General features: G+C 46.7%; 1 protein-coding gene across 1 annotated transcript in view; it reads left to right on the plus strand.

Annotated features, from left to right (window-relative positions):
• LOC121007625 (caspase-8-like) overlaps nucleotides 1–22362 on the plus strand; it is a 92909-nt gene that overhangs the window by 43736 nt on the left and 26811 nt on the right. Inside the window, 2 exon segments of the mRNA XM_040439681.1 lie at nucleotides 1234–1325; nucleotides 15608–15707. Coding sequence (XP_040295615.1) covers nucleotides 1234–1325; nucleotides 15608–15707 — 192 coding nt within the window.

Raw genomic sequence — 22362 nt, forward strand, 5'->3', positions numbered from 1 at the left:
TTGTCTTTGCTCCGGTAATACAGGCAGTGCGGGGAGCGGCGCTCACTCACTGACGTCACGCGCCTGCTCCCACTAGGCGGCGCAGGCGCGTGACGTCAGTGAGTGAGCGCCGCCCCCCGCACTGCCTGCTATTACCGGAGCTAAGACCTAGACTCGAGTATAAGACGAGGAGGCTTTTTGAGCACAAAAATATGTGCCAAAAAACTCGTCTTATACTCGAGTATATACGGTAAGCAGCTAAACTGTATATTTGTAAAACAGAGCTTAAAAATGTAAAACCAAGTGTCATTTAGTTATTTACTATCTGGAAGGACAAGAAATGGCTAAATAGAATTTCTAACCACTTGACAGAAGAGGAGAGATGGCGGAGCATGCTCTCTGCTGCTCCATTTATTGTCTGCAAGTAGGGCTGCAGTAAATGATTATTTTAGTAATAGAGTATGCTACCGATTATTTTTTGCGATTGAGTATTATAATAAGAAAAAATTTATTAGACTGTTTTCCTTTATAAAAACTCAGACCCCCCCCCACCCCAGAGCCATCAGCTCTCCCCCACCCCAGAGCCATCAGCTCTCCCCTTGTGCCATCATCTGTCCCCCCCCTTGTGCCATCAGCTCGCCCCATGCCATCAGCTCTCCCAACCCTTGTGCCATCATCTGTCCCCCCTTGTGCCATAGTCTCTGCTGCCCTGCTCCTCCTGACACTTGGAGTGCACAGTGTCATTGGTTGCTATGACGCTGTGCACTCCGGGCGCCTGGCCTTAGTCGTGCCCCCACCCCCTCGGTTTCACCAATTTACCTTTCAAGCAGGGGCACCGCCGACACTCCATCGTTCAGTGCTGCTCTGCGCCTGACATCACACAGCGCATCAGGTCACGGCGTGCGTACGTCAGGAGGTCAGTGCGGTGCGGGACCATGAACGTGCTGTGGAGTGTCCGGAGGGCCCCTGCTGAAAAGTTGAGTATTCCAAGCACAGCGGGTGACCACAGAGACCCAAACAAATCTGCATCGAGGATTTTTTTGTGTCGAATTACTCGATTTAGTCGAGTACTTGTTGCAGCCCTATCTGCAAGACTGAAGGAAACAACAAAGTGCAGGATTCGGTGGTCTCCCTCAGTCCCAGACTTTTTATGGTGTTGCATTGCTCATGCAGCTAGGTGATAATTGTCAATTGTTTTATTTTTTTTATAAACATCTAGGACTTTGATTAAGCTTTACTTTATTTATTTTGCAGATCTAATGGATGAAAACACTGAAAAACGCATGTCTGACCTCAGTCTTAACGGAGAGTCGGACCAAGAGGTTACTCAGACACACGATGTTCTGGTACTACTAAATCTAACTCTCCTCATAACATGTAAAAGAAACTTGAGAGACAAAAGTATATTCTGACTAATGACTTGAAAATTTACTAACCGCCACGGTGGTATATCCAATGTGTAGAAACCCTTTACCCCTTTTGCTGCTCGGGCTTTTGGACACTTTGCACTTCTAGTGGGCAGGACAAATGTCCAAATAAGCCTAAAATATAAAATAAAAAATTCGTATTAGCCCTAAACTCCATATATTTTTGGATAGTAGACACCTGGCACATTGTCAAATTTCTGTGTCAACGCAGCTCCCGGCCTGACCTCCCAGCGCTGCCGGGGGGAACATAGCATTATATTGATTTATGATGCTATGTAACCCTTACAGTTCTGGAATGTATTGGACAAGGCTCCATTCACACATCCCCAATTCCATTCCGCATTTTGCGGAATGGAATTGCGGACCCATACATTTCTATGGGGCCGCACGACGTGCGGCCCCGATCCGGAATTGTGAACCCGCACTTCCGGGTCCGCAATTCCGATCCTGAAAAAAATAGAACATGTCCTATTCTTGTCCGCAATAGCGGACAAGAACAGGCATATTCTCTTAGTGCCGGCAATGTGCGGTCCGCAAAATGCGGAAAGCACATTGCCGCTGTCCATGTTTTGCGTATCCGTGGATCCGCAAAACACACACGGATGTGTGAATAAACCCTAACACTGGCATAATAGTAACATAGTACATAAGGCCGAAAAAAGACATTTGTCCATCCAGTTCGGCCTGTTATCCTGCAAGTTGATCCAAAGGGAGGCAAAAAAAAAACCTGTGAGGTTTTCCCCACTTTAGGGGAATAAAAAATTCCTTCCCGACTCCAATCAGGCAATCAGACCAACTCCCTGGATCAAACACCCCTCTCTAGTAGTTATATCCTGTAATATTATTACACTCCAGAAATACATCCAGGCCCCTCTTGAATTCCTTTATTGTACTCACCATCACCACCTCCTCAGGCAGAGAGTTCCATAGTCTCACTGCTCTTACTGTAAAGAATCCTTTTCTATGTTTGTGTACAAACCTTCTTTCCTCCAGACGCAGAGGATGTCCCCTCATCACAGTTACAGTTCTGGGGATAAATAGATGATGGGATAGATCTCTGTACTGCCCCCTGATATATTTATACATATTAATTAGATCTCCCCTCAGTCGTCTTTTTTCTAAAGTGAATAACCCAAATTTTGATAATCTTTCAGGGTACTGTAGTTGCCCCATTCCAGTTATTACTTTAGTTGCCCTCCTCTGGACCCTCTCTAGCTCTGCTATGTCTGCCTTGTTCACAGGAGCCCAGAACTGTACACAGTACTCCATGTGTGGTCTGACTAGCGATTTGTAAAGTGGTAGGACTATGTTCTTATCACGGGCATCTATGCCCCTTTTGATGCAACCCATTATCTTATTGGCCTTGGCAGCAGCTGCCTGACACTGGTTTTTGCAGCTTAGTTTGCTGTTTATTAAAATTCCTAGGTCCTTTTCCATGTCAGTGTTACCGAGTGTTTTACCATTTAGTATGTACGGGTGACTTGCATTATTCCTTCCCATGTACATAACTTTACATTTGTCAGTGTTAAACCTCACCTGCCACTTATCTGCCCAAGCCTCCAATCTATCCAGATCCCTCTGTAGTAGTATACTGTCCTCTTCAGTGTAAATTACTTTACACAGTTTAGTGTCATCTGCGAAAATTGATACTTTACTATGCAAGCCTTCTACAAGATCATTAATAAATATATTGAAGAGAATAGGGCCCAATACTGACCCCTGAGGTACCCCACTAGTGACAGTGACCCAATCTGAGTATGTACCGTTAATAACCACCCTCTGTTTTCTATCATTGAGCCAGTTACTTACCCACTTACAGACGTTTTCTCCCAGTCCGAGCATTCTCATTTTATATACTAACCTTTTATGTGGTACAGTGTCAAATGCTTTGGAGAAATCCAGATATACAACATCCATTGATTCGCCGCTGTCAAGTCTAGAACTTACCTCCTCATAGAAACTGATTAAATAATAATATATAAAAATTCTAATCACCCTCCTTTCCCCAAAATCAAAATACTTAAACAAACAATAAAAAAAATCAACATGGGCATTGTCGCCTGTACTATTAAATTTAAAAAAATGACGGGTTTGCAGTTTTTTCATTACTTTAACTCCCCGAAAAATTAATTGAAAAGTGATCAAAAATACACACCCCAAAATGGTATTAACAAAAGCTTCCGATGGTCCCATAAAAAAATTAGCCCTCACACATCTCTGTAGACATAACTGCAAAAAAGTTATGGGGGTCTAAATATGGCGATGAAAAGAAAAAAAAAAAAATTTCTGCAATATTAGGCTACATGCACACGGACGTTGTTCGTTTCCGTGTCCGTTCCGTTTTTTTTTTTGCGGATAGGATGCGGACCCATTCATTTCATCGGGTCCGCAAAAAATGCGGACATCACACCATGTGCTGTCCACATCAGTATTTCCGTTCCGTAGCCCCGCAAAAAAAATAGAACATATCCTATTCTTGTTACAATGGATCCACAAAAAAAAAAAAAAAAAAACAGAATGGCATACGGATGTCATCAGTTTTTTTTTTTTTTTTTTTTGCGGATACTCAATTTGCGGATTGCAAAACACATATGGTCGTGTGCGTGTAGCCTTAAAACTATACATATGTGGTATCATCATAATCGTACTGACCTGGATAATGAAGAGCACAAGTCAGTTTTAACGCATAGTGAATGCTGTGAAAACAAAACTCATCCGTGGCCGTTGTGCCGTTTTCCGTTTTTTTTTTCGCGGACCCATTGACTTTCAATGGGTCCATGGAAAAATCGTAAAATGCACCGTTTTGCAGCCGCATCCGTGGTCCGTGTTTCCTGTCCGTCAAAAAAATAGGACCTGTCCTATTTTTTTGACGGACAACGGTTCACGGACCCATTCAAGTCAATGGGTCCGTGAAAGAACACGGATGCACACAAGATTGGCATCCGCATCTGTGGCCGTAGGTTACTTTCATACAGACGGATCCAAAGATCCGTCTGCATAAAAGCTTTTTCAGAGCTGAGTTTTCACTTCGTGAAAACTCATATCCGACAGTATATTCTAACACAAAGGCGTTCAATAGTGATGGGGACGCTTCTAGTTAGAATATACTACGAACTGTGTACATGACTGCCCCCTGCTGCCTGGCAGCACCCGATCTCTTACAGGGGGCTGTGATCTGCACAATTAACCCCTCAGGTGCTGCACCTGAGGGGTTAATTGTGCATATCATAGCCCCCTATAAGAGATCAGGGGCTGCCAAGCAGCAGGGGGCACACCCCCCTCCCTCCCCAGTTTTAATTTCATTGGTGGGCAGTGCGGCCCCCCCTCCCTCCCTCTATTGTATTATTTTCATTGGTGGCACAGTGTGCGGCCCCCCGCACACTGGCCACCAATGATATTAATACAATAGGGGGGGGGGGGGCGCACACTGGCCACCAATGAAAATACAATAGAGGGAGGGGGGGGGGGGCGCACACTGGCCACCAATGATATTCAAACTGGGGAGGGAGGGGGTCTGCTGCCTGGCAGCCCCTGATCTCTTACAGGGGGCTATGATACGCACAATTAACCCCTTCAGGTGCAGCACCTGAGGGGTTAATTGTGCTGATCACAGCCCCCTGTAAGAGATCGGGTGGGCAGTCATGTACACAGTTCGTAGTATATTCTAACTTTAGGCGTCCCCATCACCATGGGAACGCCTCTGTGTTAGAATATACTGTCGGATATGAGTTTCACGATGTAACTCAAATCCGATGGTATATTCTAACATAGAGGCGTTCCGATGGTGATGGGGACGCTTCAAGTTAAAATATACCATCGGATTGGAGAAAACTCAGATCCTATGGTATATTAACTCCTGACTTTACATTGAAAGTCAATGGGGGACGGATCCGTTTGCAATTGCACCATATTGTGTCAACGTCAAACGGATCCGTCCACATTGACTTACATTGTAAGTACATGTCCGTGGATCCTCCAAAAATCAAGGAAGACCCACGGACGAAAAAACGGTCACAGATCACGGAAAAAACGGAACCCGTTTTTGCGGACCGCAAAAAAAAACGGTCGTGTGCATGAGGCCTAAGACTGTGGTGGAATTGCATTTTTTTCCCCATACCACGCCATTTGGAATTTCTTTCCAGCTTCCCACTACATTCTATCCAATATTAAATTAAATGGTTGCCATTAGAAAGTGCAACTTGTCCGGCTCTGATGGGCAGGCTTTAGTGCTGCCCTAGCTTGTAAAGCGGCTAGGGCAGTGCTAAAGCCCGCCCCGATCAGGGCTGGTAACGTCACCAGCAATGCTGCTAGGTGGCAGTGTACTAAATATAAACAAACAAGCCCTTGCCCTGCGCTATACAGCGCAGGCAAGAGAAAGCATCAGAGCATGAAATGCTCCGATGCTATGTCAGGGGGCTGCCTGGGTAAAAATGGGGATATGTCCAGGTTCAGCTCTGAACCCGGACAACCCCTTTAAGTGATTGTCAGTCAGTATGGCCTATAGAGATTAGAAGGAGAGGAACCTTCTTGGCAACTGGGCAGAATAGAAGGCTGTAATTCGATAAAATAGATGTTTTTGACATAATTTTGTATGTTTAAATCATATGGTCTACTAACATTCACTGACAAAAAGAAATATCGCAGGAGTTGTTGGAATGTAACAAAACTTCCTATGTGTGAATGTAATGGTGACACATGTAAGTGATTACAATATTAGAGCAAAAGGATAAGTTTATTGGGGAAAACTATACAACTGAAAGGAGGCTCTAGGACAGGGTTGGGCAAACTCGGCCCTCCAGCTGTTTTAAAACTACAAATCCCATCATGCCCTGCTGTAGGCAGACTGGGAATGATGGGATTTGTAGTTTTACAACAGCTGGAGGGCCGAGTTTGCCCATCTCTGCTCTAGGACCCTGTTGAGCCACCTCTAGCCTGGATACAATATGAGATACAGTTGGACATGGAGGCATACAGGTTCTGTATGGTATCCTGCAGCAGATTTACCCACAGATGTTACAGCTGTACCTGTAGATCCTGCACCCTTGTAGGTTTGCTGAAGCTGGAGTCCCAGCTGGTCCTAGAAATGCTGGATTACTGATAAATCTGGTGACTGGGCAGCTAAGGAAGTGTTGCAGTCTGGCAGAGACATTCCTGGAAACCCTTGCTGTGTGCGAGTGAGCATTAGGGTCCATTCACACGTCCACAATTTCGTTCCGCATTTTGCGGAACCATTCATTTCTATGAATGGGTCCGGGTCCGCAATTCCGATCCCGGAAAAAATAGAACAAAACAAAAATAGAACAATTGCGGACAAGAATAGGCATTTTCTATTAAGTGCCGGTGATGTGCGGTCCGCAAAATGCGGAACGAACATCACCGATGTCCGTGTTTTTGTGGATCCGCAAAACACACACGGACGTGTGAATGGGCCCTTATCCTGCTGAAAAATGCCAGTTGGAAGCTCTGCCATGAAAGGTAACACATGTGGCTGCAGGATGTCCTGCACATATCGGTGAGCTGTTGGGCCTCTTTCACACGGGCGTCATGGATTTGGGCCGGATAGGATGCGGGTGCGTCGCGGGAAAATGTGCGAGTGCAAAACATTTTAATGCGTTTTGCACGCGCGTGAGAAAAATCGGCATGTTTGGTACCCAAACTCGGACTTCTTCACAGAAGTGCGGGTTTGGATTAGGTGTTGTGTAGATTTTATTATTTTCCCTTTATAAGCATGGTTATAAGGGAAAATAATAGCATTCTTAATACAGAATGCTTAGTAAAATAGGGCTGGAGGGGTTAAAAAAAAAAAAAAAATAATTAAACTCACCTTAATCCACTTGTTTGTGCAGCCTTGCTTGTCTTCTGTCTTCTTTGCTGTCCAGGAGGAAAAGGACCTGTGGTGACGTCACTACTCTCATCACATGGTCTGTCACATGATCCATCACCATGGTGATGGATCATGTGATGAGCGCAGTGATGTCACCACAGGTCCTTTTCCTCAATGAAGAAGTTTCATTGTATACATTGTGACAACTCGGGGTCATTTAGCTCTCCAGGATCGCCCTCTTCTCACTTTAGATTGTTGGCACACCTCAGGAAGCCACTCCAACACTGCAGATTTGGGTGCAAACTGTCCACGACCAGCTTTATCGTCACTTTAACAGCAGTCCAAACAAATCATAATCACAAATCCTTGGCCCTCTGGCCACTGACTACACAGTATTTCTCCCTCTCTATCGGGATCTGGGTCTACCACCCAGCTCCCCAAAACCCAACACGGTGCTTACCGTACACAGGGTTAGAGGGTCCCGGCTCCCACAGGCCTTGACACAGCCTGCTCCTTCCCCAGACTGGGAGCCCTGATTGAGGAGCTCAGCCCACATTTAGCTGCTGCAGACAGTGGAAAATAAACCTAATTTCCCAGCCTTTCTTGTTCTCACCCAGCTTCCTTTGTGCGAGATACACCATTTTAATGACCCTCTGGCAGCTCCACTGCCACAACATATTCTTACAGTATTCCTTGGCAGGTAATACACGCAGATTAGATAAACATTAAGAATTCATAAATTATACTTTGTACTTGAGTTTGAGATAGAGGTTGTACCCAGAACTGAGCAAGTCCGTTAGAAAAATCCTGTCCTTAGCAAAGGCTTTTCAGACTTGTCCTGAGCTGTTATCAGGGCTTGATAAGGCCTCATGCACACGACCGTATTTTTTTGCGGTCCGCAAAAACGGGTTCCGTTTTTCCGTGATCCGTGACCGTTTTTTCGTCCGTGGGTCTTCCTTGATTTTTGGAGGATCCACGGACATGAAAAAAAAAGTCATTTGGTGTCCGCCTGGCCATGCGGAGCCAAACGGATCCGTCCTGAATTACAATGCAAGTCAATGGGGACGGATCCGTTTGACATTGACACAATATGGTGCAATTTCAAACGGATCCGTCCCCCATTGACTTTCAATGTAAAGTCAGGAGTTAATATACCATAGGATCGGAGTTTTCTCCAATCCGATGGTATATTTTAACTTGAAGCGTCCCCATCACCATGGGAACGCCTCTATGTTAGAATATACTGTCGGATATGAGTTTGATCGTGAAACTCAAATCCGACAGTATATTCTAACACAGAGGCGTTCCCATGGTGATGGGGACGCTTCAGGTTAGAATATAGTAATAGAACTGTGTACATGACTGCCCCCTGCTGCCTGGCAGGTGCTGCCAGGCAGCAGGGGGCAGCCCCCCTCCCCCTGTAGTTAACACATTGGTGGCCAGTGCGGCCGGCCCCCCTCCCTCTCCTGTAGTTAACTCGTTGGTGGCCAGTGGGCCCCCCCTCCCTCCCCTGTAGTTAACTAGTTGGTGGCCAGTGCGGCCGGCCCCCCTCCCTCCCCTGTAGTTAACTCGTTGGTGGCCAGTGGGCCCCCCCCCTTCCTCCCCTGTAGTTAACTCGTTGGTGGCCAGTGGGCCCTCTCCCCTCCCTCCCCCTCCTAATTAAAATCTCCCCCCCTATCATTGGTGGCAGCGGAGAGTACCGATCGGAGTCCCAGTTTAATCGCTGGGGCTCCGATCGGTAACCATGGCAACCAGGACGCTACTGCAGTCCCGGTTGCCATGGTTACTTAGCAATTTGTAGAAGCATTATACTTAACTGCGAGCTGCGATGTCTGCGTCCGGCCGGGATCTCCTCCTACTGGTAAGTGACAGGTCATTAAGCAATGCGCCGCACAGACCTGTCACTTACCAGTAGGAGGAGCTCCCGGCCGGACGCAGACATCGCAGGTAAGTATAATGCTTCTACAAATTGCTAAGTAACCATGGCAACCGGGACTGCAGTAGCGTCCTGGTTGCCATGGTTACCGATCGGAGCCCCAGCGATTAAACTGGGACTCCAATCGGTACTCTCTGCTGCCACCAATGATAGGGGGGGAGATTTTAATTAGGTGGGGGAGGGAGGGGAGAGGGCCCACTGGCCACCAACGAGTTAACTACAGGGGAGGGGGGGGGGGCCCACTAGCCACCAACGAGTTAACTACAGGGGAGGGAGGGGGGCCGGCCGCACTGGCCACCAACTAGTTAACTACAGGGGAGGGAGGGGGGGGCCCACTGGCCACCAACGAGTTAACTACAGGGGAGGGAGGGGGGCCGGCCGCACTGGCCACCAATGTGTTAACTACAGGGGGGGGGCTGCCCTCTGCTTCCTGGCAGCACCTGCCAGGCAGCAGGGGGCAGTTATGTACACAGTTCTTTTAGTATATTCTAACCTGAAGCATCCCCATCACCTTGGGAATGCCTCTGTGTTAGAATATACCGTCGGTTCTGAGTTTTCACTAAGTGAAAACTCAGCTCTGAAAAAGCTTTTATGCAGACGGATCTTCGGATCCGTCTGTATTAACGTAACCTACGGATCACGGACACGGATGCCAATCTTGTTTGCATCCGTGTTCTTTCACGGACCCATTGACTTCAATGGGTCCGTGAACCGTTGTCCGTCAAAAAAATAGGACAGGTCCTATTTTTTGGACGGACAGGATACACGGATCACGGTCTCGGCTGCAAAACGGTGCATTTTCCGATTTTTCCACGGACCCATTGAAAGTCAATGGGTCAGCAAAAAAAAAACAGAAAACAGCACAACGGCCACGGATGCACACAACGGTCGTGTGCATGAGGCCTAACTGTGAGGAATTCAAGTGTCTGTCCTGGTTATGGCCCCTCTGCTCTGTGATCTTATTACAGACATGTTTATTAGGCCCCCTTCACACGAACGTGTTCTTCCCGTTGCCGTATTGCGGACCGCATTTGCGGATCCGCAATACACGGGTGCTGTTCCGTAGGCATTCCGCATCACGGATGCGGACCCGATCACTTGAATAGGTCCGCAAATCCGGAGATGCGGAATGGTGCGGAACGGAACCCTGCGGAGTGCTTCCGTGGTGTTTCATTCGGTACTTCCGTTCCGCAAAAAAATAGAACATGTCCTATCTTTTTGCAGAACGGCCGGATCGAAGACCCATTAAAGTGAATGGGTCTGCGATCCGCTGCGGCTGCCCCACGGACTGTCTTCGTGCATTGCGGGCCGCTGCATGACCACGGGGTGCACACGTTCGTGTGCAGGGGGCCTTACAGCCAGACCAACAGTTCAGGAGCTTTAACCCCTTCTGAGCCAGGGGCGGATTAAGTGCATGATAGGCCTGGGGCTGTCTACCCAACTTGGGCCCCTCCCTCCATTTTAGTTTAGTTTTTTTTTATTATGAAGAGGCTGCGGTGCTTCGTGAACGCCACAGTCTCTTCCTAGCCCATATGACATCTTCAGGAAAAAAAAAAAAAATACCCCAAACTGGGTCCTAAACTGACAAATTTAAAATACATAAAATTATAATATAAAAGACATGAATGAGAATACAGCACCACATACCTCTTACATCCAGGGACATCTAGACCTTCTCTTTCCTCTTCTCCTCCAGACCGCCATTACATATTCTTTCAGCCACATCTCGTCTCTACAGAGTTTGTAACACGTTAGATTTCTCTGTTTTTCCATCAACCTCCCCATTCTGGTGTCCCCACAGTGTTATCCTGTTGCCACCCCCAATACTGTGCCCGTTGTGCCCCCTAATGCCCCAGGTACTATACTGCTGAAAAAATAGTGACCCTAATAGACATAATTGGGGTCATTTATCAAACTGGTGTAAAGTAGAACTGGATTTCTAAAAGAGCTGTCAAAAATGAATGGTGGAACCTGATTGGCTGCTATGGGCAACTAAGCCAGTTCTACTTTACACCAGTTTGATAAATTACCCCAAATGTCCCTATAGTGTCCACAGCAGCTATAATGTCCTCTAGAGTGCCCCCAGTAACAAATTTGTGCTCCAGGCAATATTCCCTGTATAGTGTCCCCCAAAATAATAGAATTGCCCCTACCATGCCTCCCCAATAGCAACGCCCCCATATACGGTAGTAATTTTCCCCACACTGCCCCCACATAGTAATCCCCCATAGTAATTTCCCCCCACAGTAATTTCCCCCAAACTGCCCCATATAATAATTTGCCCCCACACAGTAATTTCCACCATACTGTAATTTCCCCCAAATAGTAATTTCTGTAATTTGCCCTCACACTGCCCCCACATACTAATTTGCCCTCACACTGCCCCATATAGTAATTTGCCCCACATAGTAATTTCCCCCACACTGCCCCAACACAGTAGTTTCCCCCAAACTGCCCCCATATAGTAGTTGCCCCCACACAGTAATTTGCCCCACATAGTAATTTCCCCCACACTTCCCCACACAGTAATTTCCCCCACACTGCCCCACATAGTAATTTCCCCCACACTGCCCCACATAGTAATTTCCCCCACACTGCCCCACATAGTAATTTCCCCCACACTGCCCCACATAGTAATTTCCCCCACACTGCCCCACATAGTAATTTCCCCCACAGAGTAATTTCCCCCACACTGCCCCATATAGTAATTTCCCCCCACATAGTAATTCCCCCCACACTTCCCCCACACAGTAATTTCCCCCACACTTCCCCCACATAGTAATTTCCCCCACACTGCCCCACATAGTAATTTCCCCCACACTGCCCCACATAGTAATTTCCCCCACAGAGTAATTTCCCCCACACTGCCCCATATAGTAATTTCCCCCCACACAGTAATTCCCCCCACACTTCCCCCACACAGTAATTTCCCCCACACTTCCCCCACATAGTAATTTCCCCCACACTGCCCCACATAGTAATTTCCCCCACAGAGTAATTTGCCCTCACACTGCCCCATATAGTAATTTCCCCCCACATAGTAATTCCTCCCACACTTCCCCCACACAGTAATTTCCCCCACATAGTAATTTCCCCCACACTGCCCCACATAGTAATTTCCCCCACACTGCCCCACATAGTAATTTCCCCCACACTGCCCCACATAGTAATTTCCCCCACACTTCCCCCACATAGTAATTTCCCCCACAGAGTAATTTCCCCCACACTGCCCCATATAGTAATTTCCCCCCACATAGTAATTCCCCCCACACTTCCCCCACACAGTAATTTCCCCTACACTGCCCCACACAGTAATTTCCCCTACACTGCCCCACACAGTAATTTCCCCCACACTTCCCCCACATAGTAATTTCCCCCACACTTCCCCCACATAGTAATTTCCCCCACACTTCCCCCACATAGTAATTTCCCCCACACTGCCCCACACAGTAATTTCCCCCACACTTCCCCCACACAGTAATTTCCCCTACACTGCCCCACACAGTAATTTCCCCCACACTGCCCCACACAGTAATTTCCCCCACACTTCCCCCACATAGTAATTTCCCCCACACTGCCCCACACAGTAATTTCCCCCACACTTCCCCCACATAGTAATTTCCCCCACACTTCCCCCACATAGTAATTTCCCCCACACTGCCCCACACAGTAATTTCCCCCACACTTCCCCCACACAGTAATTTCCCCCACACTTCCCCATATAGTAATTTCCCCCACACTGCCCCACATGGTAATTTGCACCCACATAGTAATCCTTCCATAATAATTCCCCCACATAGTTATATGCCCCAATATAGTAATTTCCCCCAGATGTACTTGATGCCTCTACACTATTATGCCCTCCTGTGTGTCCCCACCCCACATGTCCCCCTAAAGTAGGCACATGAAATAAAAAAAGAGAAAAAGAAAAAAAAAAAGAGAAGCTAAATACTTACCTATGTCCAGGGCCAGGCACTTGCTCGCATTGGAAGGCGGGATGACTGAGGCAGGCGCGCACACGTCATCACGCCCGCCTGCGCCGGGATTTCACTACCGCATAGGCCTCAAGCCTATGACGGTGCTGGGCCCGGGACTACCAACCCGAACGCCCCTATTGTAATCCGCCACTGTTCTGAGCTGTCAGTATGGCTGAGGTCAGTTATAGCAGCCCTCTCCTTCCTGCACACTGTATATAGTGATGTGCAACACCCCGCATACAGTGATATGTGACCCCCACCACTGTATATAGAGATGTGTGGCCCTCTGTATACAGTGATATGTGACCCCCCCATACTGATGTGTGACCCCCTGCACACTGTATATAGGGGTCTGTGACCCCCTGCACACTGTATATACTGATGTGTGACCCCCTGCACACTGTATATACTGATGTGTGTGTCCCTGTACATTGTATATAGTAATGTTTGACTACACTCTTTCCCACTTTTTCCCCAGGTGAAGGGTAGCCATATATTCATAGATGATTTCTAGGTTGTCAGCTGGGAGCAAGTTATGTAATGATAGACAGGATGTTCCTCTGTCAACAGATCGATTTGCACAAATTTATTCATCAGAGTTCTTGTGCAACAAAGATCTGTCCGCCCACTTAATAAATCCCCCTCCTCCGGCAGTCCGTGCACCTAAACAAAAATCTCAGCTCAAAAAGCCATAGATTTCTGGCTTCATTTGAGTCAGAAAACTGGCGAAAATGAACATAAATTTGTTTGTTGGGGCGACAGTTCACGCCCGCTCCTTGCCATTGTCACGCCCTTTTTTTTTTTTTCAAGGAGCAGTTAGAAAGTCGCAAACACGTAGTGTGCAAGTTTTTAACTCCACTTTTCAGAAACAAGGAAAATAATAAATCTTCCTCTATATTCATTCTGTTCATGGCTTACATCCAGTGGCACAACTAGAAATGACTGAGCCCCACAGCAAATTTATGAAACATATCTGTGGGACGGGTAAGGGCCTCTCTTTACTGCTGGGACTGGGGTGTTTCTTCTATTGCTATGTCTGTAAAGCTTACGGCTGGGACTGGGGCATTCCTTCTATTGCTATGTCTGTACAGCTTACTGCTGGGACTGGGGCGCTCCTTCTATTGCTATGTCTGTACAGCTTACTGCTGGGACTGGGGCGCTCCTTCTATTGCTATGTCTGTACAGCTTACTGCTGGGACTGGGGCGCTCCTTATATTGCTATGTCTGCTTACTGCTGGGACTGGGGCGCTCCTTCTATTGCTATGTCTGCTTACTGCTGGGACTGGGGCGCTCCTTCTATTGCTATGTCTGTACAGCTTACTGCTGGGACTGGGGCGCTCCTTCTATTGCTATGTCTGTACAGCTTACTGCTGGGACTGGGGTGCTCCTTCTATTGCTATGTCTGTACAGCTTACTGCTGGGACTGGGGCGCTCCTTCTATTGCTATGTCTGTACAGCTTACTGCTGGGACTGGGGCGTTCCTTCTATTGCTATGTCTGTACAGCTTACTGCTGGGACTGGGGCGCTCCTTCTATTGCTATGTCTGTACAGCTTACTGCTTGGACTGGGGCGTTCCTTTTATTGCTATGTCTGTACAGCTTACTGCTGGGACTGGGGCGCTCCTTCTATTGCTATGTCTGCTTACTGCTGGGACTGGGGCGCTCCTTCTATTGCTATGTCTGTACAGCTTACTGCTGGGACTGGGGTGCTCCTTCTATTGCTATGTCTGTACAGCTTACTGCTGGGACTGGGGCGCTCCTTCTATTGCTATGTCTGTGCAGCTTACTGCTGGGACTGGGGCGTTCCTTCTATTGCTATGTCTGTACAGCAGTTGTTTTTGATATTATCTGAGGGGCTCTTGTCTCCATGGCAACATAGGTGGGTGTGGATGTCATGTCACTGCTCGTCTGAAGATACTTGCTGCAGTGCATGCTGGGATTTTTACTTTCACTTTACAGCTGCTCCTCCCACACAGCCGGTCTGAGGAGCTCCTCCAGGGAAGCATGTTATGGTGAACAAACATGAGATATAACCATTACATTTAGCTTTAGATATTAATACTTCATAGTTTTGGCTATTATCTGGGGCACTTTGGATTTTTGATACTTAGGGTGGCCAACCCCTTTAATAAAAAAAAAAAAAGGAATCCTCCAGTTTTCACTGATTCATTTATTTCTTGTAGATTAGTTCTCTGTTCTCCTGCACACGACTATATCTGTTCTTGCGGTCTGCAAATTATGGATACCGGCCGTGTGCATCCCGCATTTTCCCTTCTGCATGTCTGCATCCTTTTTTTTTTTTTGCGGGGCCACAGAACGGTGCTGTCTGCATCTTTTGCTGCCCCCCCACAGAATTGATGCGGCCCGAAACTATGGTCGTGTGCATAAGGCCTTAGTGGAAAGTTTAGGAAAAATTATAAAACTATGTATGCAAAGTGTTTTTTTTTATTCTTTGTATCTTCCAGACGTATCCAATGAATCGAAAACACCGAGGCTACTGCTTGATTATAAATAATTCAGAATTTATGAAGAGTCCTGGGAGACCTGGTACTGAAAAAGATGCAGGTAAGGAGCATGTTAACTGAATTTTAATAGAAAATCCACACCTTAGAATTCAGGTAAATGCAACAAATGTTACACAAAGAATGCATTCACACATTAATCTGATTCTGTACTGGAACTCTAAAGCTATGTGCCCTAGCTGAAACACATGCACTGACACTCAGACAGGCTTTTTATTACTAATTTTACATTTATTATATGCCATCTTAGAGTAGTTCTTGGAGAAGTTTTCCTAAAATCACAGTTTCAGGTGCAGCATGAGCGCCAAGTCCTTTCTGTGATCTGCATTTTACTCTGAAGTCCTCGATGTTCATGACCCTCTGACTCCCCCACACCTCTGCTGATGATGGACAGCTTTCTCTCCATGTACAGTATTGGGAGAAAGCTCTCAACTAGCTCCGGAGGGTGGAGGGAGCCCACCACTTATGAATATGAGAACTTGGGCTGTATCTAATGGAGACTGATTTTATTAGAACTACTGCAAGAAAACGAGTAAGTGACAGAGCTGGAATCAAAGTCTGTTACCACCTTATGCCGCCTTCTCTTTAACCACTTCAGCCCCCAGTGCTTAAACACCCTGAAAGACCAGGCCACTTTTTACACTTCTGACCTACACTACTTTCACCGTTTATTGCTCGGTCATGCAACTTACCACCCAAATGAATTTTACCTCCTTTTCTTCTCACTAATAGACCTTTCATTTGGTGGTATTTTATTGCTGCTGACATTTTTACTTTTTTTGTTATTAATCGAAATGTAACGATTTTTTTGCAAAAAAATGACATTTTTCACTTTCAGTTGTAAAATTTTGCAAAAAAAACGAGATCCATATAGAAATTTTGCTCTAAATTTATAGTTCTACATGTCTTTGATAAAAAAAAAAATGTTTGGGTAAAAAAAAAAATGGTTTGGGTAAAAGTTATAGCGTTTACAAACTATGGTTTTTGAAGCATATCTTGGTCAAATGCCAACTTTGTATAAAAAAATGGGAAAAGTTGTCTTTTGCCAAGATATTTCTCTCACCCAGCATGGGTATATGTAAAATGACACCCCAAAACACATTCCCCAACTTCTCCTGAGTACGGCGATACCAGATGTGTGACACTTTTTTGCAGCCTAGGTGGGCAAAGGGGCCCATATTCCAAAGAGCACCTTTCGGATTTCACAGGTCATTTTTTACAGAATTTGATTTCAAACTCCTTACCACACATTTGGGCCCCTAGAATGCCAGGGCAGTATAACTACCCCACAAGTGACCCCATTTTGGAAAGAAGAGACCCCAAGGTATTCGCTGATGGGCATAGTGAGTTCATGGAAGTTATTATTTTTTGTCACAAGTTAGTGGAATATGAGACTTTGTATGAAAAAAAGAATAAAAAAAAAAAGCATCATTTTCCACTAACTTGTGACAAAAAATAAAAAATTCTAGGAACTCGCCATGCCCCTCACGGAATACCTTGGGGTGTCTTCTTTCCAAAATGGGGTCACTTGTGGGGTAGTTATACTGCCCTGGCATTTTCCAGGGGCCCTAATGTGTGGTAAGTAGGTAAATGACCTGTGAAATCCTAAAGGTGCTCTTTGGAATATGGGCCCCTTTGCCCACCTAGGCTGCAAAAAAGTGTCACACATGTGGTATCTCCGTACTCGGGAGAAGTTGGGGAATGTGTTTTGGGGTGTCATTTTACATATACCCTTGCTGGGTGAGAGAAATATCTTGGCAAAAGACAACTTTTCCCATTTTTTTATACAAAGTTGGCATTTGACCAAGATATTTCTCTCACCCAGCATGGGTATATGTAAAATTACACCCCAAAACACATTCCCCAACTTCTCCTGAGTACGGCGATACCAGATGTGTGACACTTTTTTGCAGCCTAGATGCGCAAAGGTGCCCAAATTCCTTTTAGGAGGGCATTTTTAGACATTTGGATACCAGACTTCTTCTCACGCTTTGGGGCCCCTAGAATGCCAGGGCAGTATAAATACCCCACATGTGACCCCATTTTGGAAATAAGACACCCCAAGGTATTCAATGAGGGGCATGGCGAGTTCATAGAAATTTTTTTTTTTTGGCACAAGTTAGCGGAAATTGATATTTTTAATTTTTTTCTCACAAAGTCTCCCTTTCCGCTAACTTGGGACAAAAATTTCAATCTTTCATGGACTCAATATGCCCCTCACGGAATACCTGGGGGTGTCTTCTTTCCGAAATGGGGTCACATGTGGGGTATTTATACTGCCCTGGCATTCTAGGGGCCCTAAAGCGTGAGAAGAAGTCTGGAATATAAATGTCTAAAAAATTTTACGCATTTGGATTCCGTGAGAGGTATGGTGAGTTCATGTGAGATTTTATTTTTTGACACAAGTTAGTGGAATATGAGACTTTGTAAGAAAAAAAAAAAATAATTCCGCTAACTTGGGCCAAAAAAATGTCTGAATGGAGCCTTACAGAGGGGTGATCAATGACAGGGGGGTGATCAATGACAGGGGGGTGATCAGGGAGTCTATATGGGGTGATCACCACAGTCATTGATCATGCCCCTGTAAGGCTTCATTCAGACGTCCGGATGCGTTTTGCGGATCGGATCCATCTATCAGTGCATCCGTAAAAATCATGCGGACATCTGAATGGAGCTTTACAGGGGGGGTGATCAGGGAGTCTATATGGGGTGATCACCACAGTCATTGATCACGCCCCTGTAAGGCTTCATTCAGACGTCCGGATGCGTTTTGCGGATCCGATCCATCTATCAGTGCATCCGTAAAAATCATGCGGACATCTGAATGGAGCTTTACTGGGGGGTAATCAATGACAGGGGGGTGATCAGGGAGTCTATATGGGGTGATCACCACAGTGATTGATCATGCCCCTGTAAGGCTTCATTCAGACGTCCGGATGCGTTTTGCGGATCGGATCCATCTATCAGTGCATCCGTAAAAATCATGCGGACATCTGAATGGAGCTTTACAGGGGGGTGATCAGGGAGTCTATATGGGGTGATCACCACAGTCATTGATCATGCCCCTGTAAGGCTTCATTCAGACGTCCGGATGCGTTTTGCGGATCGGATCCATCTATCAGTGCATCCGTAAAAATCATGCGGACATCTGAATGGAGCTTTACAGGGGGGTGATCAGGGAGTCTATATGGGGTGATCACCACAGTCATTGATCACGCCCCTGTAAGGCTTCATTCAGACGTCCGTATGCATTTTGCGGATCCGATCCATCTATCAGTGCATCCGTAAAAATCATGCGGACATCTGAATGGAGCATTACAGGGGGGTAATCAATGACAGGGGGGTGATCAGGGAGTCTATATGGGGTGATCACCACAGTCATTGATCATGCCCCTGTAAGGCTTCATTCAGACGTCCGGATGCGTTTTGCGGATCGGATCCATCTATCAGTGCATACGTAAAAATCATGCGGACATCTGAATGGAGCTTTACATGGGGGTAATCAATGACAGGGGGGTGATCAGGGAGTCTATATGGGGTGATCACCACAGTCATTGATCATGCCCCTGTAAGGCTTCATTCAGACGTCCGGATGCGTTTTGCGGATCCGATCCATCTATCAGTGCATCCGTAAAAATCATGCGGACATCTGAATGGAGCTTTACAGGGGGGTAATCAATGACAGGGGGGTAATCAATGACAGGGGGGTGATCAGGGAGTCTATATGGGGTGATCACCACAGTCATTGATCACGCCCCTGTAAGGCTTCATTCAGACGTCCGGATGCGTTTTGCGGATCCGATCCATCTATCAGTGGTTCCGTAAAAATCATGCGGACGTCTGAATGGAGCTTTACAGGGGGGTAATCAATGACAGGGGGGTGATCAGGGAGTCTATATGGGGTGATCAGGGGTGATCAGGGGCTAATAAGGGGTTAATAAGTGACGGGGTGGGGGGTGTAGTGTAGTGGTGCTTGGTGCTACTTTACTGAGCTACCTGTGTCCTCTGGTGGTCGATCCAAACAAAGGGGACCACCAGAGGACCAGGTAGCAGGTATATTAGCTGCTGTTATCAAAACAGCGTCTAATATACCTGTTAGGGGTTAAAAAAAACACATCTCCAGCCTGCCAGCGAACGATCGCCGCTGGCAGGCTGGAGATCAACTCTCTTACCTTCCGTTCCTGTGAGCGCGCGCCTGTGTGCGCGCGTTCACAGGAAATCTCGGCCATCGCGAGATGACGCATATATGCGTGACTCTGCGCAGGGCTGCCACCTCCGGAACGCGATCCTGCGTTAGGCGGTCCGGAGGTGGTTAAAGGGAGTCTGTCACCAACCTGACTAATTTTAAACTGATCATAGTTCATTGAACATAGTTCAACAGGGCACAAAGACATGACATAGATGTTACCTACGTTTAGTTTTTAGATCCTCCAGATCGCCCAAATATTATATGCTAATTAGCCATCGCAAGTGCCCAGGGGCGGACAATTTGCTGAAAGTGCCCAGGTTGCACTGCCTTACTTGCGCCTAGATCCCCCCCCCCCCTTCATTAAGCTCTGGCCAGCCCTGTGTCTCTATGACACATATTTCCCTACAGCCCTTCGCACATCACTGCCAAGCCTGGGCATGCCCTGTGTTCTGCCCACCGTGGGCAGAGGCACAAAGATATGCAGTGCGCATGCGCTGGTTACTTGTATGAAATCTGCGCATAGTTACGATACTTAGGCCTCTTTCACACTTGCGTTGTCCGCATCCGGCGTGTACTCCACTTGCCGGAATTACACTCCGGATCCGGAAAAACACAAGTGTACTGAAAGCATTTGAAGACGGAACCGTCTTCAAAATGCTTTCAGTGTTACTATGGCACCCAGGACGCTATTAAAGTCCTGGTTGCCATAGTAGTAGTGGGGAGCGGGGGAGCGGTATACTTACAGTCCGTGCGGCTCGCCGGGCGCTCCAGAATGACGTCAGAGCGCCCCATGCGCATGGATGACGTGATCCATGTGATCACATGATCCATGAGCTTGGGGCGCCCTGACGTCACTCTGGAGCGCCCGGGGAGCCGCACGGACGGTAAGTATACTGCTCCCCCGCTCCCCACTACACTTTACCATGGCTGCCAGGACTTTAGCGTCCCGGCAGCCATGGTAACCACTCTGAAAAAGCTAAATGTCGGATGCGGCAATGCGCCGAAACGACGTTTAGCTTAAGGCCGGATCCGGATCAATGCCTTTCAATGGGCATTAATTCCGGATCCGGCCTTGCGGCAAGTGTTCCGGATTTTTGGCCGGAGCAAAAAGCGCAGCATGCTGCGGTATTTTCTCCGGCCAAAAAACGTTCCGTTCCGGAACTGAAGACATCCTGATGCATCCTGATGCATCCTGAACGGATTTCTCTCCATTCAGAATGCATTAGGATAATCCTGATCAGGATTCTTCCGGCATAGAGCCCCGACGACGGAACTCTATGCCGGAACACAACAACGCAAGTGTGAAAGAGCCCTTAGACTTACCGGTAGTTACAATAAATAAACTGTAACATATACTGTTGTAATAATAATTTTGGTCATTTGAAATTATGGGATTAATTAAGTGTTCTTGCATAGCAAGACCACTTAATGTTATCTCACATATACAGTGGGGGAAATAATTATTTGACCCCTCACTGATTTTGTAAGTTTGTCCAATGACAAAGAAATGAAAAGTCTCAGAACAGTATCATTTCAATGGTAGGTTTATTGTAACAGTGGCAGATAGCACATCAAAAGGAAAATCGAAAAAATAACTTTAAATAAAAGATAGCAACTGATTTGCATTTCATTGAGTGAAATAAGTATTTGAACCCTCTAACAAAAAAAGACTTAATACTTGGTGGAAAAACCCTTGTTTGCAAGCACAGAGGTCAAACGTTTCTTGTAATTGATGACCAAGTTTGCGCACATTTTAGGAGGAATGTTGGTCCACTCCTCTTTGCAGATCATCTCTAAATCCCTAAGGTTTCGAGGCTGTCTCTGTGCAACTCTGAGCTTGAGCTCCCTCCATAGGTTTTCGATTGGATTAAGGTCCGGAGACTGACTAGGCCACTCCATGACCTTAATGTGCTTCTTCTTGAGCCACTCCTTTGTTGCCTTTGCTGTATGTTTTGGGTCATTGTCGTGCTGGAACACCCATCCACGACCCATTTTCAGTTTCCTGGCAGAGGGAAGGAGGTTGTCGCTCAGGATTTCACGATACATGGCTCCGTCCATTTTCCCGTTTATGCGAATAAGTTGTCCTGTGCCCTTAGCAGAAAAACACCCCCAAAGCAAAATGTTTCCACCCCCATGCTTGACGGTGGGGACGGTGTTTTGGGGGTCATAGGCAGCATTTTTCTTCCTCCAAACACAGCGAGTTGAGTTAATGCCAAAGAGCTCTATTTTGGTCTCATCAGACCACAGCACCTTCTCCCAGTCACTCTCTGAATCATTCAGGTGTTCATTGGCAAACTTCAGACGGGCCTGCACATGTGCCTTCCTGAGCAGGGGGACCTTGCGAGCCCTGCAGGATTTTAATCCATTGCGGTGTAATGTGTTTCCAATGGTTTTCTTGGTGACTGTGGTCCCTGCTAATTTGAGGTCATTAACTAACTCCTCCCGTGTAGTTCTAGGATGCTTTTTCACCTTTCTCAGAACCATTGACACCCCACGAGGTGAGATCTTG

The sequence above is a fragment of the Bufo bufo genome, chromosome 7 (genome assembly GCF_905171765.1).
Source record: "Bufo bufo chromosome 7, aBufBuf1.1, whole genome shotgun sequence".
In the NCBI taxonomy this organism is placed as follows: domain Eukaryota; kingdom Metazoa; phylum Chordata; class Amphibia; order Anura; family Bufonidae; genus Bufo; species Bufo bufo.